The sequence below is a fragment of the Dama dama genome, chromosome 13 (genome assembly GCF_033118175.1).
Source record: "Dama dama isolate Ldn47 chromosome 13, ASM3311817v1, whole genome shotgun sequence".
NCBI lineage: Eukaryota > Metazoa > Chordata > Mammalia > Artiodactyla > Cervidae > Dama > Dama dama.
The window spans coordinates 29,645,119-29,668,471 of NC_083693.1; the positions used below are offsets into that span (position 1 = coordinate 29,645,119).

The 23,353-nt window shown below is 50.8% G+C and overlaps 1 protein-coding gene across 1 annotated transcript; it reads right to left on the reverse strand.

Annotated features, from left to right (window-relative positions):
- Positions 1–797: 797 nt before the first annotated feature.
- Positions 798–17,730, reverse strand: ANPEP (alanyl aminopeptidase, membrane). Its single transcript, XM_061158698.1, has 20 exons — positions 17,066–17,730; positions 16,374–16,516; positions 16,112–16,251; positions 15,326–15,452; positions 15,082–15,236; positions 14,703–14,816; positions 14,460–14,603; positions 14,272–14,337; positions 14,089–14,154; positions 12,302–12,477; positions 11,959–12,038; positions 10,577–10,710; positions 10,402–10,457; positions 8,954–9,101; positions 7,239–7,330; positions 6,594–6,704; positions 6,297–6,464; positions 5,158–5,298; positions 4,495–4,576; positions 798–1,405 (listed from the first exon to the last, which is right to left on the reverse strand). Exons 1-20 carry the CDS (start codon positions 17,668–17,670, stop codon positions 1,256–1,258), a joined length of 2,898 nt encoding a protein of 965 aa, XP_061014681.1. The 5' UTR covers positions 17,671–17,730; the 3' UTR covers positions 798–1,255.
- Positions 17,731–23,353: the final 5,623 nt, after the last annotated feature.

A 23,353-nucleotide genomic window follows, 5' to 3' on the forward strand; every position in this document is an offset into this window, starting at 1 on the left:
GGATCCTCTGTCCATGGAATTCTCCAGGCAAGAATACTGGAGTGGGTTGCCATTTCCTTCTCCAGGGAATCTTCCCGACCCAGAGATCAAATCCGCATCTCCTGCATTGGCAGGCAGATTCTTTACCACTGCGCCACCTGGGAAGCCAGCCCTATGATATAAAATGTCTTTATACCGCAGATGAGGAAACCAAAGCCTAGAGGGTGGAGAAACACTGCCTGGAGCAGCTCACAGCTGATGTCAACTGAAGGTGACCCCTGAGGTGCCTGGACTGTCTTTTCCCACCCACTGTCCTCCCCCGGCCTCCCCGCCCAAGCAGCCTTGGGCACTCAGCTGGGCCTCCTTTGCCAAGAAATTTCCACCAAGGCCAATGTGGGCCGAGGAGCCCTGTGGGTCTCAGACCTTCTCCTCAGAGTTGGCCCTGATCACTGGCTGCCCCAGGTGATCTGGAGGGCACCTGTCTTCTGTAGGCTAGTCTTGAAAACAACCAGTTTAAAATTGATGGATTTCCCTAATAGTCCAATGGTTAAAAATCCACCTGCCAATGCAGGGAACACAGGTTTGATCTCTGCTTCGGGAACTAAGATCCTACATACCACAGAGCAACTAGAGAGCCTGTGTGCTACCACTAGAGAAAGCCCATGTGCCACAACAAAGACCCAGCACAGCGAAAATTTTAAAAAAATTAATTTTTAAAAAACTGACATGTCACCCTGGGATCCTGGCAATGTGGCAGGACATTCCCTTGGCCTATGTGCAGACCCATTCTGCTCAAGTTCAGTAATGAGTCTGGAAGCTCATCTAGAAATCTTTTATTTACATTTTATCTTAGAAAAAAATAATACAGATCTGGTGCTCTGTAGACTTATCAGCTCCAGGGTCTTTAGGAGAGGATAGGAGACGGCACAGGGCAGCCCTCAAGGCCATCCATCATCCACTGAGGACTTCTCATCTGACCCTGGAGCTGGACTCCCTGAGATCAGACCCAGAGCCTTGGGCTACAGGAGCCATGCCAAGCCTGGGGTGCCATTGGCGTGAGGGGCAGGAGCTGGGAGGCACTTGGACAGTCTGAGCATCAGAAACTGGAGTGGTCCCCTGGGAAGAGTGGAGTGAACATGGGCCAGAGACTCTGTCCCCAAGGGGAGGACGCTGGTGCCTCAGGCTTCAGAAACAGGGGCCCTGCCGTGGGTCCCTGGGACAGAGGCGTGTGGGCATCTCACATAGGGACCAGGTGAATGTACGGACCAGAGACTGTTTAGCTGTGGTCTCTGAACCATTTTAACACCACCTCCTTGTTCTCCTTCACCCACTTGATATTGGCTTTGGTCTTCTCCAGGGCTTGCTCCAGAGCCCGTGTTCCTGAGCCGAAGCCGACATCCATGTTGTTCTCCTTGAACTCCTCCAGCTGCCAGGAAAAGGATACTTCTGAGCCTCAGGCTGGGTCTCTAACACAGCCCTGCGGAGAGGGCTACCAGGCCCTCTATCCCTCCCGGCCATGTTAGAGCCCCTGTGGATAGGGAATCCTTCCCTCTCTCTGCCAGATGTGAAAAACGACAGCCCCAAAGGTCAACCAGGCTCCTATGTGTATTTGGACTTCATTGCGAGGTTCTTCATTGAGCTGATCCTCTGTTTTTAATTGAAATACAGTCTTAATCCAATCAAGGGAGGAAAGAAGGACAAATTAAATAGGCACCACAAGGGAGCAAGCAGCCAAATTCAAAATGTATAGAAATGGCCATTTCTATAGCACACATGACCTGGCTGCTTGAGCAAATAAGTGGTTTTTTTTAAATTTTTTTAAGATTAAAATATGTATTAGTACTGGAGATTGTAGCAATGGCAATTAGGCAAGAAAATGAAATTAAAAGCATCCAGAAAGGAAGAAGTAAACTATTTCTATTTACAGATGACCCAATTTTATACACAGAAAACTCCAAGGAATTGAAATGGAAAAAAAGGACAACTATTAAAACTTGAGTTCAATAAGTTTTCAGGATACAAGATCAATATACAAAAATTAATTGTATTTCTATACACTAGGTATGAAAAATCTGAAAACAAAATTAAGAAAACAGTTCCATTAACAATAGCATCAAAAAGAATAAAATACTTAGGAATAAATTTGACAAAAGATGTGCAAGACTGGTATGTGGAAAACTAAAAAATATTGTTGAGAAAAATTAAGAAGACCTAAATAAAAGGGGGAAAAAGACTTAAATAAATCTGTGTTAATGAATTGGTAGATTTAATATTACTAACATGGAAATGCTCCCCGAATTGATCCACAGATTCAGTGCAATCCCTATCTAAATTTCAACTGTCCTTTTTTTGCAGAAATTGGCAAGCTGATTCATAAAGAAATTCATAAAGAAATGCAAAGACTCAGAATAGCAAAATGACTTTGGAAAAGAACAAAGTTGGAGGGCTTACAATCCAAATTTCAAAACTCACTACAAATCTATGATAAGACAACACTGCTAACCTAAATATAAACAGATAGATTAGTGAAATAGAATTGAGAGTCCAGAAATGGACCCTAACATTTATAGTCAATTGATTTTCAACAAAGGTGTCAAGATCATTCAATAGGTGAAAGAATAGTCATTTTATCAACAGAGGAATGGTTAAAGAAGATGTGGTACATGTATACAATGGAATATTACTCAGCCATAAAAAAGGACAAAATAATGCCATTTGCCACAACATGGATGGACCTAGAGATTGTCATACTAAGTGAAGTAAATCAGACAGAGAAAGACAAATATATGTTATCACTTACATGTGGAATCTAATTTTAAAAATGATATAAATGAACTTATTTACAAAACAGAAAAAGACTTACAGATATGGGAAACAAATTTATGGTTACAAAAGGGGAAACATGGGGGGTGAGGAGGGATAAATCAGGAACTTAGAATTTAGCACTATAAGCTAGATAACCAATATTCTATGATAACCTGTATGAGAAAAGAATCTGAAAAAGAATGAATGTATATGTATATGTATGTATATGTATAACTGATTCACTATGCTGCAACCGGAAACTATCACAACATTGTAAATCAACTATACTCCAATGACTTTTTTTAAAAAAATTAATAATATTACAAAAAAGAATAGTCCTTTAAATAAATGGGACTGGGACAACTGGATAACCACATGCAAAAGAATGAAGTTGGACCTCTGCCTTACACCATACACAGAAATCAAGTCAAACTGATCACTCCTAAATGTAAGAGCTAAGATGATAAGAATCTTAGTAAGAAGCATAGATACTACTTCAGATTGGTAATTGTTTCTTATGTATGACACATAAAGCACAAGCAGCAGAAGAAAAATAGTAAGTTAGACTTCATCAAAATAAAAAAACTTCTGTGTATCAAAGACATTGTAAAGAGATTGAAAGGACAATTCACAAAATCAGAGAAAATACTTGCAAATCATGTGTCTAATAAGGGCCTGATATCTAGGATAAATAAAGAACTCTTAAAACTCACAATAAAAAGACAAATACACTAATGAAAAACTGAATGAAGGATTTAAATACATTCCTCCAAAGAAGATATACGAATGACCAAAAAGCACATGAAAAGATGCTCAACATCATGAGTCATCAGAGACATGAAACTCATAACCATGAGATACACTTTAACTTTAAAAAAAAGATGTAATTAAAAAAAAAAAGGAAAATAACAATTTTCCCCCAAACATAAAGAAATTGGAACCTTCATACATTGCTGATGGGAATGTAAATTGATGCAGTTGCTTTAAAAAACATTTTGGTGGTTTCTCAAAAAACATAGTTATCAAATGACCTAGCAATTCCACTCCTAGGAATACATTCAAAGGAAGTGAAAACAGAGATTCACTCAAAAATGTGTAAAAGGGACTTCCCTGACAGTCCAATGGTTAAGACTCTGCACTCTTAATTAAAGCAGGGGCCTTGGGTTCAATCCCTGGTTGGGGAACTAAGATCTCGCCAGCTGCCGTGGCATGCCAAAAAACAAAAGAGAGAGAGAGCGAATTTGAAAATGTCCTGGATATAGGATGATAGTAAGGAATTGTTCATTTTCTTGGGTTTGCTAATGATACATTATGTTTTAAAATTTTCTTTACTTTAGATATGACCAAAGTGTTTACAAATGAAATTATATAATATCAGAGATTCGCTTGAAGACTATCTGCCCCTAAAAAAAAGTGTCAGCAGATGTTGCTAATTATTCAATCTGAATAATGGGTACATGGACGGTCATTATATTATTCTCTGTACCTTTTGCCAATACAAAAATTCCAAGATGAATAACTGCAATTGAACTGTGACATTTAAGAAGTCTGGATACCCAGCTTCCCCTGCACATGAAGAAGGCCTGACCACATGGAGCCCCACTGCCTTATGAACACCCCCTGCCTTTCGGTGGGAGCTGAGTGGCAGCTGTCCCCCGAGACTGGGGATGGACCTCCGGGGCTTGAGCCCCATGGTCCCAGGCTTCTTACCTGCTGGAGCTCAAAGTCAGTGGAGAATCTTCGGGTCACACCCTGGATGAGGTTGGAGAAGGAGAAGGAACCACCGCCATAACTGCAGGACAGGAGGAGAGAGAGGAGCCATGAGGGGGGCGGGGAAGCAGTGTTCAGTGACTGGCGGGCAACACACTGTCCCTATCTCAAAGATGCAAGGCAGTGACACGCCCAAGGAGACACCACTAGGGACCTAAAGCCAGGCTTGACCACATGTCCTTGTTCCCATCTCTTCAGCGAACACTCCCATCAGGCAGACTTTCTTCCCCCATGGGGGAAAGGGATGGCGAGACCCCACCGCCTTGTCTTTCAATTCCTGCCCCTACAGACCTCAAGCTGGATTCACCTGGTTTTTTGTTTTGTCTGTTTTTTGTGGCATTTTTTTTTGGCTGCACTGCGAGGCATGTGGAAACTTAGTTCCCTGACCAGGGATTGAACCTGAGCCCCCTTCATTGGAAGCACAGAGTCTGAACCCCTGGACCACCGGGGAAGCCCCTGGATTCTCTTTGGACCACGCCGATGCTGTGTCTGGTCTCTACTCCTGACCTTGTGGGGTCTGGCGCACACAAGGGGACCCACCCCTACCCCCAGGGGACCCAGCCTTGGTGGGAGCTTCCCCTAACAAGCTCTTGGCAGACTCACTCCACAAAGAGTTTCTTCCAGTTGCTCCGGATGAAGTCCCAGGCCAGAGACTGCCCGATGACGTTGCTGGCAATGCTGGTAATGGTGGAGGTGGCGTCCTGCTTCCGGATGAGGTCGGGGTTCAGGGTGTAACTCAGGTACCTGTGAGGTCAGCATGCTGTGCAGTGAGTTAAAGGAGCCTGCTTGCCCCAGCCCCCCACACTCATCCTGCGTCCTTTCCTGCATTCCTCTCCTGCATCTTCTCAACATCCCTTCAGAATGCTGTGGGTTGAAGCCCCCTTGGTCCTACCTCCCTCTCAGATGGGAGCCTAAGCAGTCCCCTAAGCAGGGTCACTGGTTATGCCAGGTGTCATACTTGGCATAGACCAGGTGTCTGATAAATATCTAGTGATGAATGAAGGAAGGAAGGGGTGATTCCTACATCAGGTAGAGTGGCCACTCCTGTCTTTGACATTGAGGGTGGCTCTTCTTTACTGATGTCCAGGAGATGGCAATATGAGGCACACAATGGGAGCCAGGAGCCCTCATCTAAGGGTTAGGGGGTGCCCAGCTGGATGTCCAGAAGGACTCAGGTCCATCTGCAGCAGGACTATCTTGTTGTTGTTGTTTAGTCGCTAAGTCGTGTCCAACTCTTTTGCGACCCCATGGTCTGTAGCCCACCAGGCTCCTCTGTCCATGGGATTTCCCAGGCAAGAATACTGGAGTGGGTTGCCATTTCCTCCTCCAGGGGATCTTCCTGACCCAGGGATCAAACCCAGGTGTCCTGCATCACAGGTGGATTCTTTACCACTGAGCCACCTGGGAAGCCCGTGCCAAGACCCTTGAGAGAGAGGTAAAGGCCAGGAGAAATGCAGCAGTTAGAAGCACAGGATGTGGGCCCAGATCCAGACTCAAATCTTGGTTGTTGTTTTTTTTTTTTTAACTTAGTAAAGCTTCTGGACTTTGGGAGAGTTGTTTTGCTTCTCTGAGCCTCTGTGTCTTCATCTGTAAAATGGGAAACACACTGCCCCACTGCACGGGCTAAGAAGGATCCCACAAAGGAGAGTGTGGACGCCTGGCTGTTCTTTCTCCCCCACATTGGGACCCTGGTCTCCGGTGGGAGGGGAACTCATCCAGTCCTGTCCAGCTCTGGTCCTCACCTGTTCAGGAGCCAGATGTGGTTGGTGCAGGCCAGCGCTGAGCGGAGTTTGTCAGCTTCATTAACCAGCTGTGCCTGTTGTAACTGACTCCAGGCAAAGTCCCACTCTTCCTGGCCGCCCTGGGCAATGGCGTTGCAGTAGATGGTGGACCGCAGGTTGGGGTCGATCCTGGCGTGGAGTTGGGGGTGTCAGGGGTGGAGAAGCAGCAAGGGGGCAGGGGATGAGGGTCTGATGAGGACAGGGCTGTGAGCTTGAGGGACAGATAAAGATCAGGGGACAAGCAGGGGACACACTCACGGATTAACTTGAGAGTTGTTCATCCACTGTTTGAAAAGTGTTTTGGCCAGCTCCTCACACTTAGACAACCCATTGGAGCAGGCAGTGCTGACGGCATTAATCTCGCTGTATCTGCACAGGGGGTGATGACACTGTCAGCGTGCCTGACCCTGACTCCAGCAAAGACTCCCCTTGTCCTTATGCCCAGTCACTTCAGTTGTGTCTGACCCTTTGCGACCCTGTGGACTGTAGCCCGTCTGCTGGCATATAACTCCAGGCAGGGCAGCAGGCGCGGAGCTCTAAGGCCACAGCCCACTCACCCTTTGGCGGCTTTGCTTCTTGCTTGTGCAGCCAAGGGAGGGCTGGCACAGACCCCAGCCCCACCTTTAACACCTAGAGTCTGCATGACCATGCCAGTGAGGGGACCAGGGAGGTTCAGTTTGGTCCTTCGCACAAAGAGGCCAGACGGGTTCATAGGCCGCACAGAGCTTCGGGGCAGGGCCCCCCACTCCTGGGTGGGGCCGGTTTCCTCCCTGACTGGTTGCCCCGGTCTAGCCAGGAATTGTGAAATTTGGAGGAGGATGCTGTGGGAACTTGCTCTGGGCTTCCCAGGTCAGGGTGTCGGGGCCACCTGTGGTCTCCAGACTCGAGACAGGTCATACTCACTGGTCCATCAGGTTTTCCGGGATCTCAGTCCAGTTTTTGGTGAGTTGTTCAAAATGTAGGAAGATGGGTTCAATCTGCTTCCTGAGGTAATCCTAGGGAAAAGAAAACATGAATTGCTTCAAAGAGGAGACTCATGCATGGGGCTTCCCTGGTGATCCAGTGATTAAGAATTTGCCTTGCAATGCAGGGGGCTCGGGTTGGATCCCTGGCCAGGGAATTAAGATCCCACATGCCTTGGGGCAACTAAGCCCAGTGCAGCAACTAGAGAGTCTGTGCTCCACAATGGAAGATCCCCCGTGATGCAATGAAGACATCCGTGTGCTGCAGCTAAGAGCCGACACAGCCAAATAAGTAAGTAAATATTAAAAACTAAGACCCAACATAGCCAAATAAGTAAGTAAATAAATATTAAAAAAAAAAAAACAAAGAGGAGACTCAAGCCTGACCCACCTGGAGTCCCATGGAGCCTCTGACGTGAGTGAGCACGCGTCGCAAGGGTTAATGGTTACAGAAGCAAGAGGCCAGAGGCCAAGGGAGTAACCCAAGGCCAGACAGTTCTCCAAGGGGCCAGGTTTCAGATGACTGATCTGAGATTCTTTCTCCTCAAAGCCTCCACCAGTTCTGACACTCCATGTCTAAATGTCACTATTTCCTAATATCGTTTTAGGGCCTACCATTCCCCCACCGCCCGATGGTAACTATTCTGCCTTTATTGTGGGGAACTTAGAAAACTCCGTAAAGCATAAGCAGAAAATACTAACCCTCCCAAAGTGCTAAGAAAGTGTTAGTTGCTCAGTCTTGTCCTACTCTTTGAGACCCCATAGACTGTAGCCCACCAGGCTCCTCTGTCCACGGAATTATCCAAGCAAGAATACTGGAGAATCATTTGGTGTATGCCTAAGGCCGACTCATATTGATGTATGGCAAAAACCATCACAATATTGTAAAGAAATTATCCTCCAATTAAATAAATGAAAAAAAAAAACAAAGAATACAGGAGTGGATTGCCATTCCCTTTGCCGAGGGATCTTCCTGACCCAGGGAGGGAACCTGCGTCTCTCGCATTATAGGATTCTTTATCACTGAGCCACCAGGGAAGCCGAGTGACTACATAATATTCCATCAAATGGATATTCTAGCTTACTTAACCAATCCCCAACTATTGGGCATTTAAGTGTTTTTGGTTTTCTTGTCTTTATAAACCACACTGCAGTGAACATCCCTCTGCATTCAGTTATGGATACAGAGCAAGCAGTTTGCCTCTGTCTCTGATCTCCCCTCCCCAACCCCCCATCCCCTCCCTCTACCTTCCCCTCAAGCTTCCAAACTGTTAACATCTGCTAGGCAAGCAGAGGCCCGTTCTTTTCACAGAGGATTCTTTGGGGCTGAAGAGGATTGCCGGAGGCCACACAACAGGTTGAAGGCTGTGCCCCCACTCCCATCCCCTTCCTGTACTGTGGCTTTTTCTGTTGCCTTCTGATAGTGCTAATTTCCAGATTTAGCAAACTTTGCTATAAGTCTTTCCATTTCTTGCCGTGCCCAACTTGCTCACCTTCTCAATCCCTGCTCCCTTCACCCCTCCCTCCCTCCTGATCTCTCACCACTACAAGGACCTGCTGTGGTATCACCACTCCAGGTAATATTTCTACTCACTGCCTTGTGGCGTCATTTCAGGCACTGGGGAACTGAACCCTGGTGTGCCCCTCAGCACGTACCTGCATGGGGCCGTAGACCTCCGTGCGGTCGAACATGAGCTTGAAGTAGTTCAGACTGCTGATGGCGGCCTGCCAGGGCATGTACTCTGTCTCATTGTTCAGGAAGAGGGTGTTGTTCAGCGCCAGGGTGACAGGGATCATACGGGCACTGGGAATAGATAGAGGGGCTCAAGCCCAGCCCAGGCTCTCTGTGGGAACGCCAGCCCCCTCCTAGAGCCCAAGGTCGCAGAGGCCCAAATGATCAGCTCCAGCCTTCACCTGGTGGGGCTGGGGGGAGGGGTAGTGGACGCTCACCCACTGCCAGTCACATTCCCTTGCTCAGTATCCCCATTTTACAGATGAGGAAACTGAGGCTCAGAGAGGTGACGTGCCTTGCCAAAGGCCACACAGACCTTAAGAGACAGATCTGAGATTCAAAAAGACAAGAGGCCTTTGCTCTCTGCTCTGCCCACTTCTCTGATTTGCTTGGCCCTCTGAGATTTCCTCCCTTCATCTTCTCAGGCCATTTGTTCATAAATGTCCATGGTCCATGTCTATGGGTGACATCACTTACATCAAAGAACTTAGCACCTGCCGGCGCTTACACACACAGCAGCTGCTCAATAAATCTCTGTTTATCTATGCCTGCCTCTCTCCTGTCGTCTCCTTCCCAGGTTTTTTAGCCTGACCTCCCTCGTAGCTCAGTCGATAAAGGGTAAAGAATCTGCCTGCAGTGCAGGAGACATTGGTTTGATCCCTGGGTTGGGAAGATTCCCTAGAGAAGTAAACCGCAACCCACTCCAGTATTCTTGCCTGGAGAATCCCATGGACAGAGGAGCCTGGCGGGCTATAGACCATGAGGTCACAAGAGTCGGACATGACTGAGCGACTAAAGAGAGAGACAGAAGCATGCATGCGTGCTTAGTCGCTTCAGTTGTGTTGTGACTCTGTGCAATCCTATGGACTGTAGCCCGCCAGGCTCCTCTGTCCATGGGAATCCTAGGCAGTGCCCTTCTCCAGGGAATATTCCTGAGCCAGGGATCGAACCCGAGTCTCTTAAGTTTCCTGCATTGGCAGGTGGGTTCTTTACCCCTAGCGCCACCTCGGAAGCCTGACCCACAGGTAGCACTCAGGAAAACCTGGGTGTTGTGGAGCACACTGGAGTTCCAGAGTTGGAAAGATCTGTATCTGGCTGTCATGAGTTACTGTGTGACCTCAGGCAAGATGCTCAGACTCTGAGACTCTGATTCCTTCTCTGGGAACTCCGGGCTGAATGGTGATACTGTCTGGGGCTGTGGGGCCAAGGGAGGGGTGTCCCGAAGCACAGGGAGCCAGCACCCCATTCCTGGCACACGATGAGGACCACGGGAGAGAGAACACGGGCTCTCACTATGGGGTCACACTTGCCAAATCGCCGGGCTTCCACCGCTGAGCCGGTGGGGCCCGAGGGAGAAGGGGTGGGCACTCACCTGGCCAGGTTGAAGCTGTCATAGATGACCTGCGCCCGGTTGATGACAGGGATGACCTAGAAGGGGCAATAGAGCATGTGACCTCGGGCGGGCCATGGGGCAGGCCCTGCAGTCTGGGCTGCCATCTTGGGACTGGGCCTTGGGCAGTGGACGGCATGGCCCGGCAGGCACCCACCTCCGGCCTTGACATCAGCTGATTCTGAATCTTCTTCCAGTTGTTCTCATTGTAGTTCACCTGGTAATAGCCCGTTACGTTGATGTTCAGCAGGACCCATTCATCCGCTGCGGTTTTGAAGAGGTCACTCTGGCCTGTGGGGAGAGACGAGAGCTGGGCAAGGCTGCTCAGAAGGCCCTGGGCTGACCTGACCCGGGCCCTCCCCGCTCCAGGCCTTGGCGGAACCGCCTCCTGGGCAGCCTGGCAGCAGCTGGCCCTCAGGCCACTAGGCCCACGCCAAGGCGAGGGGCAGAGAAGAAGGGTGGGACCGGGTGCCCGGACAAACTCTGGCGGGTGACCTTGGACAGACCAATTGCCATCTGTGAACCTCAGTGGCCAGGCCAGTGACACCAGCTGGGACAACTCCATCGGCAACCCCCCTCCAGCTCAGACTCAACGCCCCAGGCCGCTGCTCCGTCTGCCATCTTTCCATCACACCCAGGAAGCGCCTCCCATCCAGTTAGCCCCCCAGCACTGCTCATCTCTTCCTGAGGGTTCCACGCCCCCTCCTCTCAGGTCTACCTCCAGCCTTCCTCCTGTCAGCTGAAGGGGCTCCTTGCATACCTGCAGATCAGACTCAATCCCTTTGGCTCCTCCTGGCCTGAGGACATTGTCTCCTGCAGCCAGCAGGGACCCGCTTCACCTCAAGGCTGCTCCTCTGTCTCAGCCAAGCTCAGTCCCCACGTTCTCTCCTACCTCAAGCCTCACACTTGCTATTGACTCTGCCTGGACAGCTTCTCTCTGCCACTGTTAGCCTGGTGAACTCCTGCTCATCCTCTGACTCAATTCACCTCTTCCAGGAAGCCTTTCCTCACCTCTCCATAAAGTGAAAGCCTCCTTATTCTCTGATCTCTGCCTGCCTGCCCCAGAGGCTATAAACGCCTCTGATAAAGTACTCTGCACAGCTCCAGAAAGTATGAATGGCTTGTCTTCCTTCCCTTCATCTGCAGCCTTGGCTTAGGCAGGGGATGACCTGCCCTGACCTTGGTTTCCTCGGTGCCTGGCTGAGCAGGACCGCTCATGCTACGTGCCAGGCACTGTTGTGAACATTTCATGGAAATCCTCTCCCTTAATCTTCACACAACTCAATGGGTGTAGATGTTGTCCCCAGCCCCATGTTACAGGTGGGGAAATGGAGACCAGCGACAGATGGTAACTTGACTGGGGTCGCACAGCTGGGCAGCAACAGAGTAGAAATTAGAACCAAAGAAGCTGGCTCCACTTGTTGAATGAAAGGATGAAGGACACCCCCAAGGATGAGGCCTGCCAGAACCCCAGAACACGGGCCAGGAGCTGGGAGGATGGCCTGGGGATTACTGTCCCCTAGGGGAGGGCCGGATTACTTCTCTCTTCGCCCCGAAGCCAGTAGTGTTCTTGCAGCTGGCCATTTCTGATGGATGAGATGGGAACAATCCACAGATAGCTGCAACAAGAAATCCCAGAGGCCAGGGGTGAGAAACGGCAGCTCTTGGCCACTGCCAGCGAAAAACAATCCTGCCCAGGCTCCCAGTTTCTGCCTGACTCTGGCACTAAACGCCCCCCTCCTCCTGGCCCAGGAGCGAGACTGATACCAACCACTACGGCAGGGGCCACAGCAGGCCAGCCCTGCTATGGTCAGAGGGTCTCACGGCAGCCGCTCCTGAGAACCTCCCCGGGACGCCTGTCTCAGTGACCCCATGTGCTCACTTGAATTCTGAAGGGCGGGTGACGGTGGAGTTGGGGTCAAGGAGGAAGTGGTTCTGGGAGATGGTCCCTGTGTTAGTATCCACGGTGATGACAGGGAAGCCCATCTGTAGGGTCCAGCGGTCCATGATGGCACTCACGGTGTCTGGCAGCACGATGGACGACTGATCGTTCACAGCCTTGGGCAGGGGCGATGGTGCAGCCGTGAGCGGATGGCCATCCTCTCCCCCACCATTCTCCCCTGGGCACCCCTGCCCTCTCCTTAGGGTGCCACCTTGCTGGGAGGTACTGGAGGAGCTCCGGGCCACGAGGTTGTAGCTGGGCTCCCAGCCTGCCTCGCCCTCCTCTCAGCTGCCCAGTGCTGGACAAGCCAAGAGCTTTCCAGCCTCTGGTTCATTCTGTGTTGATTAAGGAAATCTGCATGCCCCCCCCCCCCCCCCACCAAACCCAACATTCTGTGATCAAGCCTGAGGTGGGTGTGTGTCAGGGAGGGGCACCCAGGATGCCCCATGGTTCAGCCTGAACAAATCTAAGAAGACAGGCAAGGGGAGGAGACAGAGATAAAGGAAAACCAGTGTCCCCAAGTCACAGGCAGGGTGAAGGAGAGGGCTGTGGGCGATGTGAAGGAAACACACGCGGATGGGGGTCTGGGGATGGACTTAGGATGGTTGTTATTGTCTTAAATCTTTTCTCACGTGTGCCTATTGCTTTCATAATAACAAAAAACCAACCACGCTTGTTAATAACAGAGAAAATAAAAAACTAAGAAGAGCATAGACGAGGGCAGAAGCTACTATCAGAAGGTGCAAGCTGAGTGGGAGAGGATCTCTGGGGGGCTGCAGAGAGAGGGGGTTCGGGGGAGAGGGACGGGGAGATGCAGCTTGGAGGGGTGTCAGTGTGGAGGAGGGTTTGGCTTTGGAGGAAAGGAACTGGAAACTGAGGTTGGGCAAGGCAGACAGTGGAAGCAGAGAGGCACTGAGCCTGGGGGAGGTGGGGGCGGGGAACCAGGCTCACGACAGAGGGATGCTGGGCTGGAGAATGGCCAGGAGGGCCCAGGAGCCCACCTGTGACTCTATGACAAGGCCCGGTATCTCCCCTCCCGGGTCAGGCTGGTCATGGTGTGAGGGCACATGGAGGGGTCAGCTGGGCTGACCAGGGCCACAGAGAAGGGGTGGGAGATGATGGAGGGTGATGGAGAGGGTGTAGACGCCAGGCTCAGGAGAGGCGGGGAGGGCCAGGCGGGAGAGTGGGAGTGGTCAGAGGGTCTGCCCCAGACCCCTCGGGGTCTGAGTGGACAGGAATGTGAGGTGGGGCTGGACGGGAGGGTCAGAGGGCTTGCTGAGGGTGCTGGTGCATGCAAAGTAGTGCCTGGGAGGAGCTGGGTGGGGCACAGGGCAGCCAGGAGTGCTGAGCTGGTGAATGACTGGCTCCAAATTCCAGGGAGATGATGGCTTGGACTTGGGAAACCTGAGAGCCCGTTTCCTCAACACTCAGAGGAGGGTGTTCCCCAGCTCCCCTCATAGACTTCACTATTGTGCAAGGTGGTTGGGGGGGCACCTGCCAGGCTCTTGACCCAGGCTCTGGCTGCACCTCCTTCAAGGAGCCATCACTGCACCCACTTTACAGAGGAGCAGCCAATGAGCAGGCCAGGCTCCAGATGTCCTGCCTGGGGGGTGGGGTAAGCAGGGAGCTGGGCACCTTCTCGCCCATGGGTGTGCTGCCGGCCCTTGGGCTTTCAGCATCTCAGGACCCCCCACAGAACGTCTTCAGGAGGGCTGGTTGGTACTGACCATCTGCAGGTGTTCCCACAGGTTCAGGTAGGTGGTGTTCTGATATTCAAAGGTCTGCAAGTAGGACTGTGGAAAGAGAGCTAGGTAAGGGTGGAGTTGTGGCCCCAGGCTCGGCCACAGCCTCTGTGAGGCCAGGGCTCAGAGGAAACAGCCCCCACCCCATGACTGGCTGAGGATCCTCACCGCCAGGCCCTTCTTGAACAGATCCTCAGTCAGGAAATTCGAGAGCATCCGGATGACCGAGGCTCCCTGTGGAGGGGAGGGAGCTCAGGAGGCTGCCTCGAGCCAGCCGGGGGACCCTGTGTCCCCATCACCGCCCTCCCCACCCACCCCCCGACTGTCTGAGGACCAGCGTGGGGGCTGGGCAGCACCTTGCTGTAGGAGATGGTATCAAACATCTCGCTGATCTGGGCAGGGGTGTTGACCTCGTCAGCAGGGGTGGTCAGTGGGTGAGAGGTGACCAGCGCATCCACGGCCATCACACGGTACACATCATTCGGCACAATGAGGTCTTTCTGCAAACCCCCAACAGCCAATCAGGGGATGGCCTCGGAGGGGGTGACCCAGGCCATCCCCCATCCCAGACCCCAGCGGTCTTCAGGCAGGGGGCTCACCAGATTCCAGGTGGGCTCTGCATAGTCAGCTCCCAGGTACTCCACGTAGGAGGCAAAGCCCTCGTTCAGCCACAGGTCATTCCACCAGGCCAGGGTCACCAGGTTCCCAAACCACTGTAGGGGGGAGGGGTCAGTCCAGCAAACCACTCAGACCTCCCAGTCACTAACAGTGTTGGGGCTACCCTTTGCCGAGTGCTCCCCACATGCCAGTCTTGAGTTGGAGGCTTTACAGACTTCATCCTGACTCCTCCCCGAACCCCCTGGCCAGGTGGAATCCCCCCTCCCTTCTCAGCTTCCAAGGACAGAGACACGACTTGTGCCATCTCCGCCTGGACCCCCCCCACGTTCTTGGTCTGCGCTCCCCATGATGAGGGGATACCTGGTGGGCCAGCTCATGAGCAATCACAGTGACTACTCGCTCTTTGTTGCTGCTGGAGGAAGACTGAGGGTCATAGAGCAGCGCGTTCTCCCGGTAGGTCACCAGCCCCCAGTTCTCCATGGCACCGGCATTGAAGTCGGGCAGGGCAATCTGGTCTAGGGAGGCCAGGCAGTTGGCAGAATGTCCTCCAGGAATGAGGGGGGAGACCCATTCACTTCCCCCCAACTCGAGGCCCCTCACTCACCGGATTTGGGGAGTGGGTAGGCTGTGTTGTAATGACTGGCAAAGAAGCTCAGGATGGGACCTGTCACATTCAGGGCATAAAGGCCATGGTTGTCTGCAGTTGCTTTTGGCCGAGCCCAGATCCGGATCTGCAAAGATAGGAGAGATCAGGGGCCCTTCCTGGGTCCCCGTGCAGGTGGGCCAAGTCCCAGAGTCTGGCAGGCTGGTGACCAACCAGGTTAAACTGGGAGGCTTGGTCAGCGGGGAGTGTGTGGAGGCGGGGGTGTCTCTCTTGGAGTTGTAGGGAGGGGCCTGCGGGGAATGAGCCATGGCCACTCTCTGTCTGGCACCCAGGAACCGGGAACTCCCTTCATGAGGGGTGCGTGCATACTAATTTGCTTCCGTCGTGTCTGACTCTCTGCAACCCCATGGACTGTAGCCCGCCAGGCTCTTCTGTCCATGGGGATTCTCCATGACAATTCTCCAGGCAAGAATCCTGGAGCAGGTTGCCATTTCCTTCTCCAGGGGATTTTCCCCACCCAGGGATCGAACCTGTGCCTCCTGCGGCTCCGGCACTGCAGGCGGATTCTTTACCACTGAGCCACTGGGGAAGCCCCCGTTAATGAGGAGGGTCCTACTTTTCAGATGCAGAGACTGAGGCTCAGAGAACTAAAGACACCTACCCAAGATGACTCACAGCTGGGGTTCACACACTGCCTAGGGGCTGGGACCAGGATGAGGATAAACAGGAATGTCTCCCAGGCCAGGACCAACCCTGGGGAAGGCAAGGTGAGCTTGGGCCTCATACCTGGACGCCACTGGGCTCCACTGACTCCACACTCGTAAACTCGCTCACAATGTAGGCCAGGAGATACGTGGACATTACAGGCGTGGTTTGGAATTCAGTGACGTTCCAGTCGGGCTCTCTCGCAAGCGGGACACTAGGACCTGGGCAGGGAGCATGCAGGCCTATGGAGGTGCGCCCCCTCCCCTGCCCCTACGCCCCAGCCCTGGGGGGAGGGTCTGCTTTCCCAGGTCCAGGCCGTGAGGCCCCAGCCAGACCTGCTCACCTTTGGGTGGCATGTTGGACAGGGCTGTGAGTTCCTTGGGGTGGATGATGGTGATGTTAAATGTGGCCTTCATGGCAGGCTCATCAAAGCAGGGGAAAGACTTCCGGGCATCTGTGGACTGCATCTGTGTGGTGGCCAGCACCCTGCCCAGAGCAGGGGGTTAGAGGGTGCACCCACAGAGTGTCTGTGCCCATGGGGTGTGCAGGGTGGGGGCTGCAGGGTGTGGCTGGGTGTGCAGCGGGGCGGGCTCACAGATGCTGCCTGGCCTAATCCCTGTCCCCACACCCCCCACCCCCGCTTTCCTCTCTCCCAGGCCGCCTCGAGGCCGACAGGCCAGCTGATGCGGGCGATCAGAGCTCCTTCCAGACTCAGGGTCAAAGTCCTGACTGCCCCCATCCTGTATTAGCCGGAAGACACTGGCACATTTCTCTCCTCAGAGCCTGTTCTCTTATCTATCCAAGGTGGCTTTCAGTGTTCATCCCTGACTCCCGATTGAGTGGGGTGGTGGGGGGTGGAGGGGGGCTTGGGGAAACGGCTGAATGTCTTGGGAACTTTGGATGGGGCGATGGACCAGCCAAGGGCTTTGGAACGTTCAAAGGCCAGGAATCCAAGCCCTTCCTTGGCCCCCAGGATCCTGCTCTGTTCCGGCGTCTAGGATCCGCCCCCACCCGGCAGACCCACCTCGGACTTACTTTTTGACATTGTTGTCCATGTACTCGCTGCGGTAGAAGCCCGCCAGGTCATCAGCCAGCTCCCCCTGAAAGGTGGTCTCCATCTCGTACATCTTGCCCGCCTCCAGCGAGCTCTTGAGGTGCACCACCAGGTACTCAGTGATCAACACCAGCTCGGTCCTGTCGATTTCGGGGGCCTGGGCATCCCCCACACCCTTCAGGACCACCAAGTGCCCATTCTGGGAGGTGTAGTTGAGCTTCTTGCTGTGGATGATAATGACGTCCGTGGACTCCTTGCAGATGAAGCGGACGGCGCTTGAGCCCGTGAAGATATACAGGCCATTCTCGTTGGGAGTGAGGTAGGGCCTCAGCGTCACCCTGTAGGAGTCGGGCAAGAGGGTCGTGGGAAGGCGGTATCGGTTCCACGGCTTGCTCTGGTCCACAGTGGTGGCCGAGGTGGTTGTCGGGCCCGTGGGGCTCGTAGGGGCCGCGGTGCCACGCTCGGCATTCTTATTCTTCTCCTGGGCGTACACCACAGACAGAGCGATGATGGTGGCCACGGCCGCCACACCCAGGAGAATGGCCAGGATGCCCAGGGCCTTGGAAATGAAGAATCCTTTGGCCATGGTGAGGACGGGGAGGGAGCTTGGGGAGGCTCAGGAACGGGCAGGGAACAGGGCAGCCTCAGACCAGGCTTATATCCCTGAAGGGGAGGGGCCCCAGAGCCTGCAAAGACTGGGCAAAAATTAACCAGGGCTCAGACAGGCGAAGGTCACTGGGCTGAGTGGAAACACGCTCTATCCAGGTTTCCAAGAGCAGATCCAGAAACAGGGTGCGTGGAGTGCAGCTCGGGGCGAGGGGGGTGCCTGAAGGGAGCAATCTGTGTCCGGTATCCCGTTACAGGCCTCCTGGGAGCCCCACCAAGGGCTGAAGGGCAGGCAGGCGGCCAGCGGGGAGAGGTAGCAGCCAGGTGGCTTGGATGTGCCTGCGAGCTGAGACATGGGCAGAGAAACAAGAGGATGGAGGTTAGATCCAGGAGGTTAGGAGGACTTCCCGGGGGCAGCAGGTGGGAGGTGGGGAGAAAGAGAGAGTCGGCTTCTGGCTCGGATCAAGAGCAAGTTGGTCACCCCTGTGGTTGGATGGGGGCCCGGGGTGCCCCAGAGCCATGGCCCCAGCCTCCCTTGCATTCTTCCAGAGCAAGGAGTTCTTCCAGGTCCCCTCCCTTTCCCTTCTTGCCAAAAACTTTCCCCTCAATTATCAGCACACTGAGTAGAATGAAATGAAGTTGTTTTGCCTTTTTTTTTTTAAAAGAGAGGAGGCTGGTGGAGGCTTAACCTCTTCCCAGCCATGACCTTGAGCAGGTAATTTTACCTTTCTGAGACCCCTTTCTTCAAACACACATGTTAGAATTCATTTCTCGGGTTTGTTGAACAGATTTAATGAGAAAACATATTAAGCACCATCTACTATAGTAGAGGGCTTCCCAGGTGGCTCAGTGGTAAAGAATCCTCCTGCCAATGCAGGAGATGCAAGAGATGTGAGTTCAAACCCTGGGTCAGGAAGACCCCTTGGAGGAAATGGCAACCCACTCCAGTATTCCTGCCTGGGAAATCCCATGGACAGAGGAGCCTGGTGGGCTACAGTCTGAGGAGTCGCAAAGAGTCAGACATAACTGAGTGACTGAGCACACACATTATAGTAGGACCTGAAAGTCCTTTGTTCTTTTTTCCTAGAAGTCAACCATTCTACCCCTGGGGAAAATGAAGACATTACTTATCATACTCAACACAGTATGTTCTTACAGGAATATGATGTTCAATTGTCTCCCCTCCCCTCCACCAGCCCAGTTTCTCAGACTTCAACACTGCCTGATTCTCATCCCAACATTCAACTCACCCTGCCCCCCAGTCTCACCGTGCCCTGGGTCAAAGCCATCCTCATTGTTTATATGGGCACTGCTAGACCCTCATGGACTCCTCGCTAACATTTGGGCCCCTCAAACCCTGAATATTCATTGGAAGGACTGATGCTGAAGCTGAAGCTCCAATACTTTGGCCACCTGATGCAAAGAGCCAACTTGTTGGAAAAGACCCTAATGCCAGGAAAGATTGAAAGCAGAAGAAGGGAATGACAGAGCATGAGATGGTTGGACGGTATCACTGACTCAATGGACATGAGTGTGAGCCAGCTCTGGGAGATAGTGAAGGACAGGGAAGCCTCGTGTGCTGCAGTTCATGGGGTTGCAAAGAGTCGGACACAACTTGTTGACTGAACAAAAACAACAACAAAACCAGTTTGCTACATAAATTGAATCACTTTGCACCACTGCTTAAAAGTTTCCTTTTGCTCTCTGAATTCAGACCAAATCTTCTAAGGATACCCACAAGTCAAGTGCTGTCAGCTGGCTCACTGCCTGACCTCATTCTCACCACAGTCCCCTCTGCTGTGGAAACTCTAGCCAAACTGGCCTTCGTCCAGTCCATCTACCACAGGACCTTTGCACGTGCAATTCTCTCTGCTTGGAGCATCTTCCCCGCACTCTTGCCCTGGTGACTTCCTATTTATTCTTCAAGTCTTTCTCAGAGAAGATACCCTGGCCTCCCTGACCAGGTCAAGCTCCTGAGAACCGCAAACCTCTCTTCAAAGCCCTATAAGTTGGTATAGTTTTCCATTTGATTTGTGTGGTGATGAGCTGAGTCCTTCCCCTTCCCCCACCACCAGCAGACCCCCACGAGAGCAGTCCATGGCTGCTTCTGCTCACTGATAGTGTCAGGCACGTAGTAGTCACTCAATACATATTTGGGTTTTTTAATGTATAGTTTTAAAATTTTATTTATTTACTTTTGGCTGCCCTGGGTCTTCACTGAGCAGGCAGGCTTTTCTCTAGCTGCAGGGGGCGGGGGCTGCTCTCCAGTTGGCTTTTCTCATCGTGGAGCACGGGCTCTAGAGCGTGGGCTAAGTAGTCATGGCACATGGGCTTAGATGCTCCATGGCATATGGGATCTTCCCAGACCAGGGATCAAACCCATGTACCCTGCATTGACAGGTGGATTCTTCACCACTGGACCACCAGGGAAGTCCTCAATACATATTTGTTATGTGAATGCCTCGAGAACCCCATGAACAGTATGGAAAGGCAAAAAGATAGGACACTGAAAGATGAACCACCCCCCTCAGGTTGGTAGGTGCCCAGTATGCTACTGGAGATCAGTGGAGGAATAACTCCAGAAAGAATGAAGGGATGGAGCCAAAACAAAAACAATACCCAGTTGTGGATGTGACTGGTGATAGAAGCAAAGTCTGATGCTGCAAAGAGCAATATTGCATAGGAATCTGGAATGTTAGGGCCATGAATCAAGGCAAATTGGAAGTGGTCAAACAAGAGATGGCAAGAGTGAATGTCGACATTCGAGGAATCAGCAAACTAAAATGGACTGAAATGGGCAAATTTAACTCAGATGACCATCTACTACTGCTGCTAAGTCACTTCAGTTTTGTCCGATTCTGTGTGACCCCATCCCTGGGATTCTCCAGGCAAGAACACTGGATTGGGTTGCCATTTCCTTCTCCAATGCATAAAAGTGAAAAGTGAAAGTGAAGTTGCTCAGTCATGTCTGACTCTTTGCGACCCCATGGACTGAAACCTACCAGGCTCCTCCATCCATGGGATTTTCCAGGCAAGGGTACTGGATCTACTACTAGGTGACCATTTAACTCAGATGATATCTACTACTGTGGGCAAGAATCCCTTACAAGAAATAGAGTAGCCATCATAGTCAACAAAAGAGTCCAAATTGCAGTACTTGGATGCAATCTCAAAAATGACAGAATGATCTCTGTTCATTTCCAAGACAAACCATTCAATATTACGGTAATCCAAGCCTATGTCCTGACCAGGAATGCTGAAGAAGCTGGAGGTGAACGGTTCTAGGAAAGCCTACAAGACCTTCTAGAACTAACACCCAAAAAAGATGTCCCTTTCATTATAGGGGACTGGAATGCAAAAGTAGGAAGTCAGGAAATACCTGGAGTAACAGGCAAATTTGGCCTTGGAGTATGGAATGAAGCAGGGCAAAGGCTAACAGAGTTTCGCCAAGAGAATGCACTGGTCATAGCAAACAACCTCTTCCAACAACACAAGAGAAGACTCTGCACATGGACATCACCAGATGGTCAATACCAAAGTCAGATTGATTACATTATTTGCATCCAAAGATGGAGAAGCTCTACTCAGTCAGGAAAAACAAGACCGGGAGCTGACTGTGGCTCAGATCATGAACTCCTTATTGCCAAATTCAGACTTAAATTGAAGAAAGTAGGGAAAACCACTAGACCATTCAGGTATACCTAAATCAAATCCCTTATGATTATACAGTAGAAGTGAGAAATAGATTTAAGGGACTAGATCTGATAGACAGAGTGCCTGATGAACTATGGACAGAGGTTCGTGACATTGTACAGGAGACAGGGATTAAGACCATCCCCATGGAAAAGAAATGCAAAAAAGCAAAATGGCTGTCTGAAAAGGCCTTACACATAGCTGTGAAATGAAGAGAAGTGAAAAGCAAGGGAGAAAAGGAAAGATAAACCCATTTGAATGCAGAGTTCCAAAGAATAGCCAGGAGAGATAAGAAAGCCTTCCTCAGTGATCAGTGCAAAGAAATAGAGGAAAACAACAGAATGGGAAAGACTAGAGATTTCTTCAAGAAAACTAGAGATACAAAGGGAACATTTCATGCAAAGGTAAGCTCAATAAAGGACAGAAATGGTCCTAATAATAATGGACCTAACAGAAGCAGAAGATATAAAGAAGACGTGGCAAGAATACACAGAAGAACTGTACAAAAAAGATCTTCACGACCCAGATAATCACAATGCTGTGATCACTCACCTAGAGCCAGACATCCTGGAATGTGAAGTCAAGTGGGCCTTAGAAAGCATCACTATGAACAAAGCTAGTGGAGGTGATGGAATTCCAGTTGAGCTATTTCAAATCCTAAAAGATGATGCTATGAAAGTGCTGCACTCAATATGCCGGCAACTTGGAAAAACTCAGCAGTGGCCACAGGACTGGAAAATGTCAGTTTTCATTCCAATCCCAAAGAAAGGCAATCCCAAAGAATGCTCAAACTACCACACAATTGCACTCATCTCACACGCTAGTAAAGTAATGCTCAAAATTCTCCAAGTCAGGCTTCAACAGTACATGAACCATGAACTTCCAAATGTTCAAGCTGGATTTAGAAAAGGCAACGGAACCAGAGATCAAATTGCCAACATCTACTGGATCATCAAAAAAGCAAGAGAGTTCTAGAAAAACATCTATTTCTGCTTTATTGACTAAGCCAAAGCCTTTGACTGTGTGGATCACCACAAACTATGGAAAAAATTCTGAAAGAGATGGGAATACCAGACCACCTGACCTGCCTCTTGAGAAACTTATATGCAGGTCAGGAAGCAACAGTTAGAACTGAACATGGAACAGACTGGTTCCAAATCAGGAAAGGAGTACGTCAAGGCTATATATTGTCACCCTGCTTATTTAACTTATATGCAGAGTACATCATGAGAAACGCTGGGCGGGATGAAGCACAAGCTGGAATCAAGATTGCCAGGAGAAATATCAATAACCTCAGATATGTAGATGACACCACCCTTATGGCAGGAAGCGAAGAAGAACTCAAGAATCTCTTAATGAAAGTGAAAGAGGAGAGTGAAAAAGTTGGCTTAAAGCTCAATAGTCAGAAAACTAAGATAATGGCATCCGGTTCCATCACTTCATGGCATAGATGGGGAAACAGTGGAAACTGTGACAGACTTTATTTTTGGAGGCTCCAAAATCACTACAGATTGTGACTGCAGCCATGAACTTAAAAGACGCTTACTCCTTGGAAGAAAAGTTATGACCAACCTAGACAGTATATTAAAAAGCAGAGACATTACTTTGCCAACAAAGGTCCGTCTAGTCAAGGCTATGGTTTTTCCAGTAGTCATGTATGGATGTGTGAGTTGGACTATAAAGAAAGCTGAGCGCCAAAGAATCAATGCTTTCAAATTGTGGTCCTGGAGAAGATTCTTGAGAGTCCCTTGGACTGCAAGGAGATCCAACCAGTCCATCCTAAAGGAGATCAGGCCTGAGTGTTCATTGGAAGGACTGATGCTGAAGCTGAAACTCCATTACTTTAGCCACCTGATATTAAGAACTGACTCATTGGAAAAGAGCCTGATGCTGGGAAAGATTGAAGGCCGGAGAAGGGGACTGCAAAGGATGAGATGGTTGGATGGCATCACCGACTCAATGGACATGAG

Bases quoted from the DNA above. Each gene is read 5' to 3' on its own strand.
- ANPEP (XM_061158698.1), bottom strand. From the start codon at position 17,670: ATGGCCAAAGGATTCTTCATTTCCAAGGCCCTGGGCATCCTGGCCATT. The intron at 15,453-16,111 runs GTATGAGGCCCA...CTATCTTTGCAG, and splicing joins TGGAGCCCAGTGGCGTCCAG to ATCCGGATCTGGGCTCGGCC. The intron at 14,604-14,702 runs GTGAGCCCCCTG...GGGGGTTTGCAG, and splicing joins CAGAGCCCACCTGGAATCTG to AAAGACCTCATTGTGCCGAA.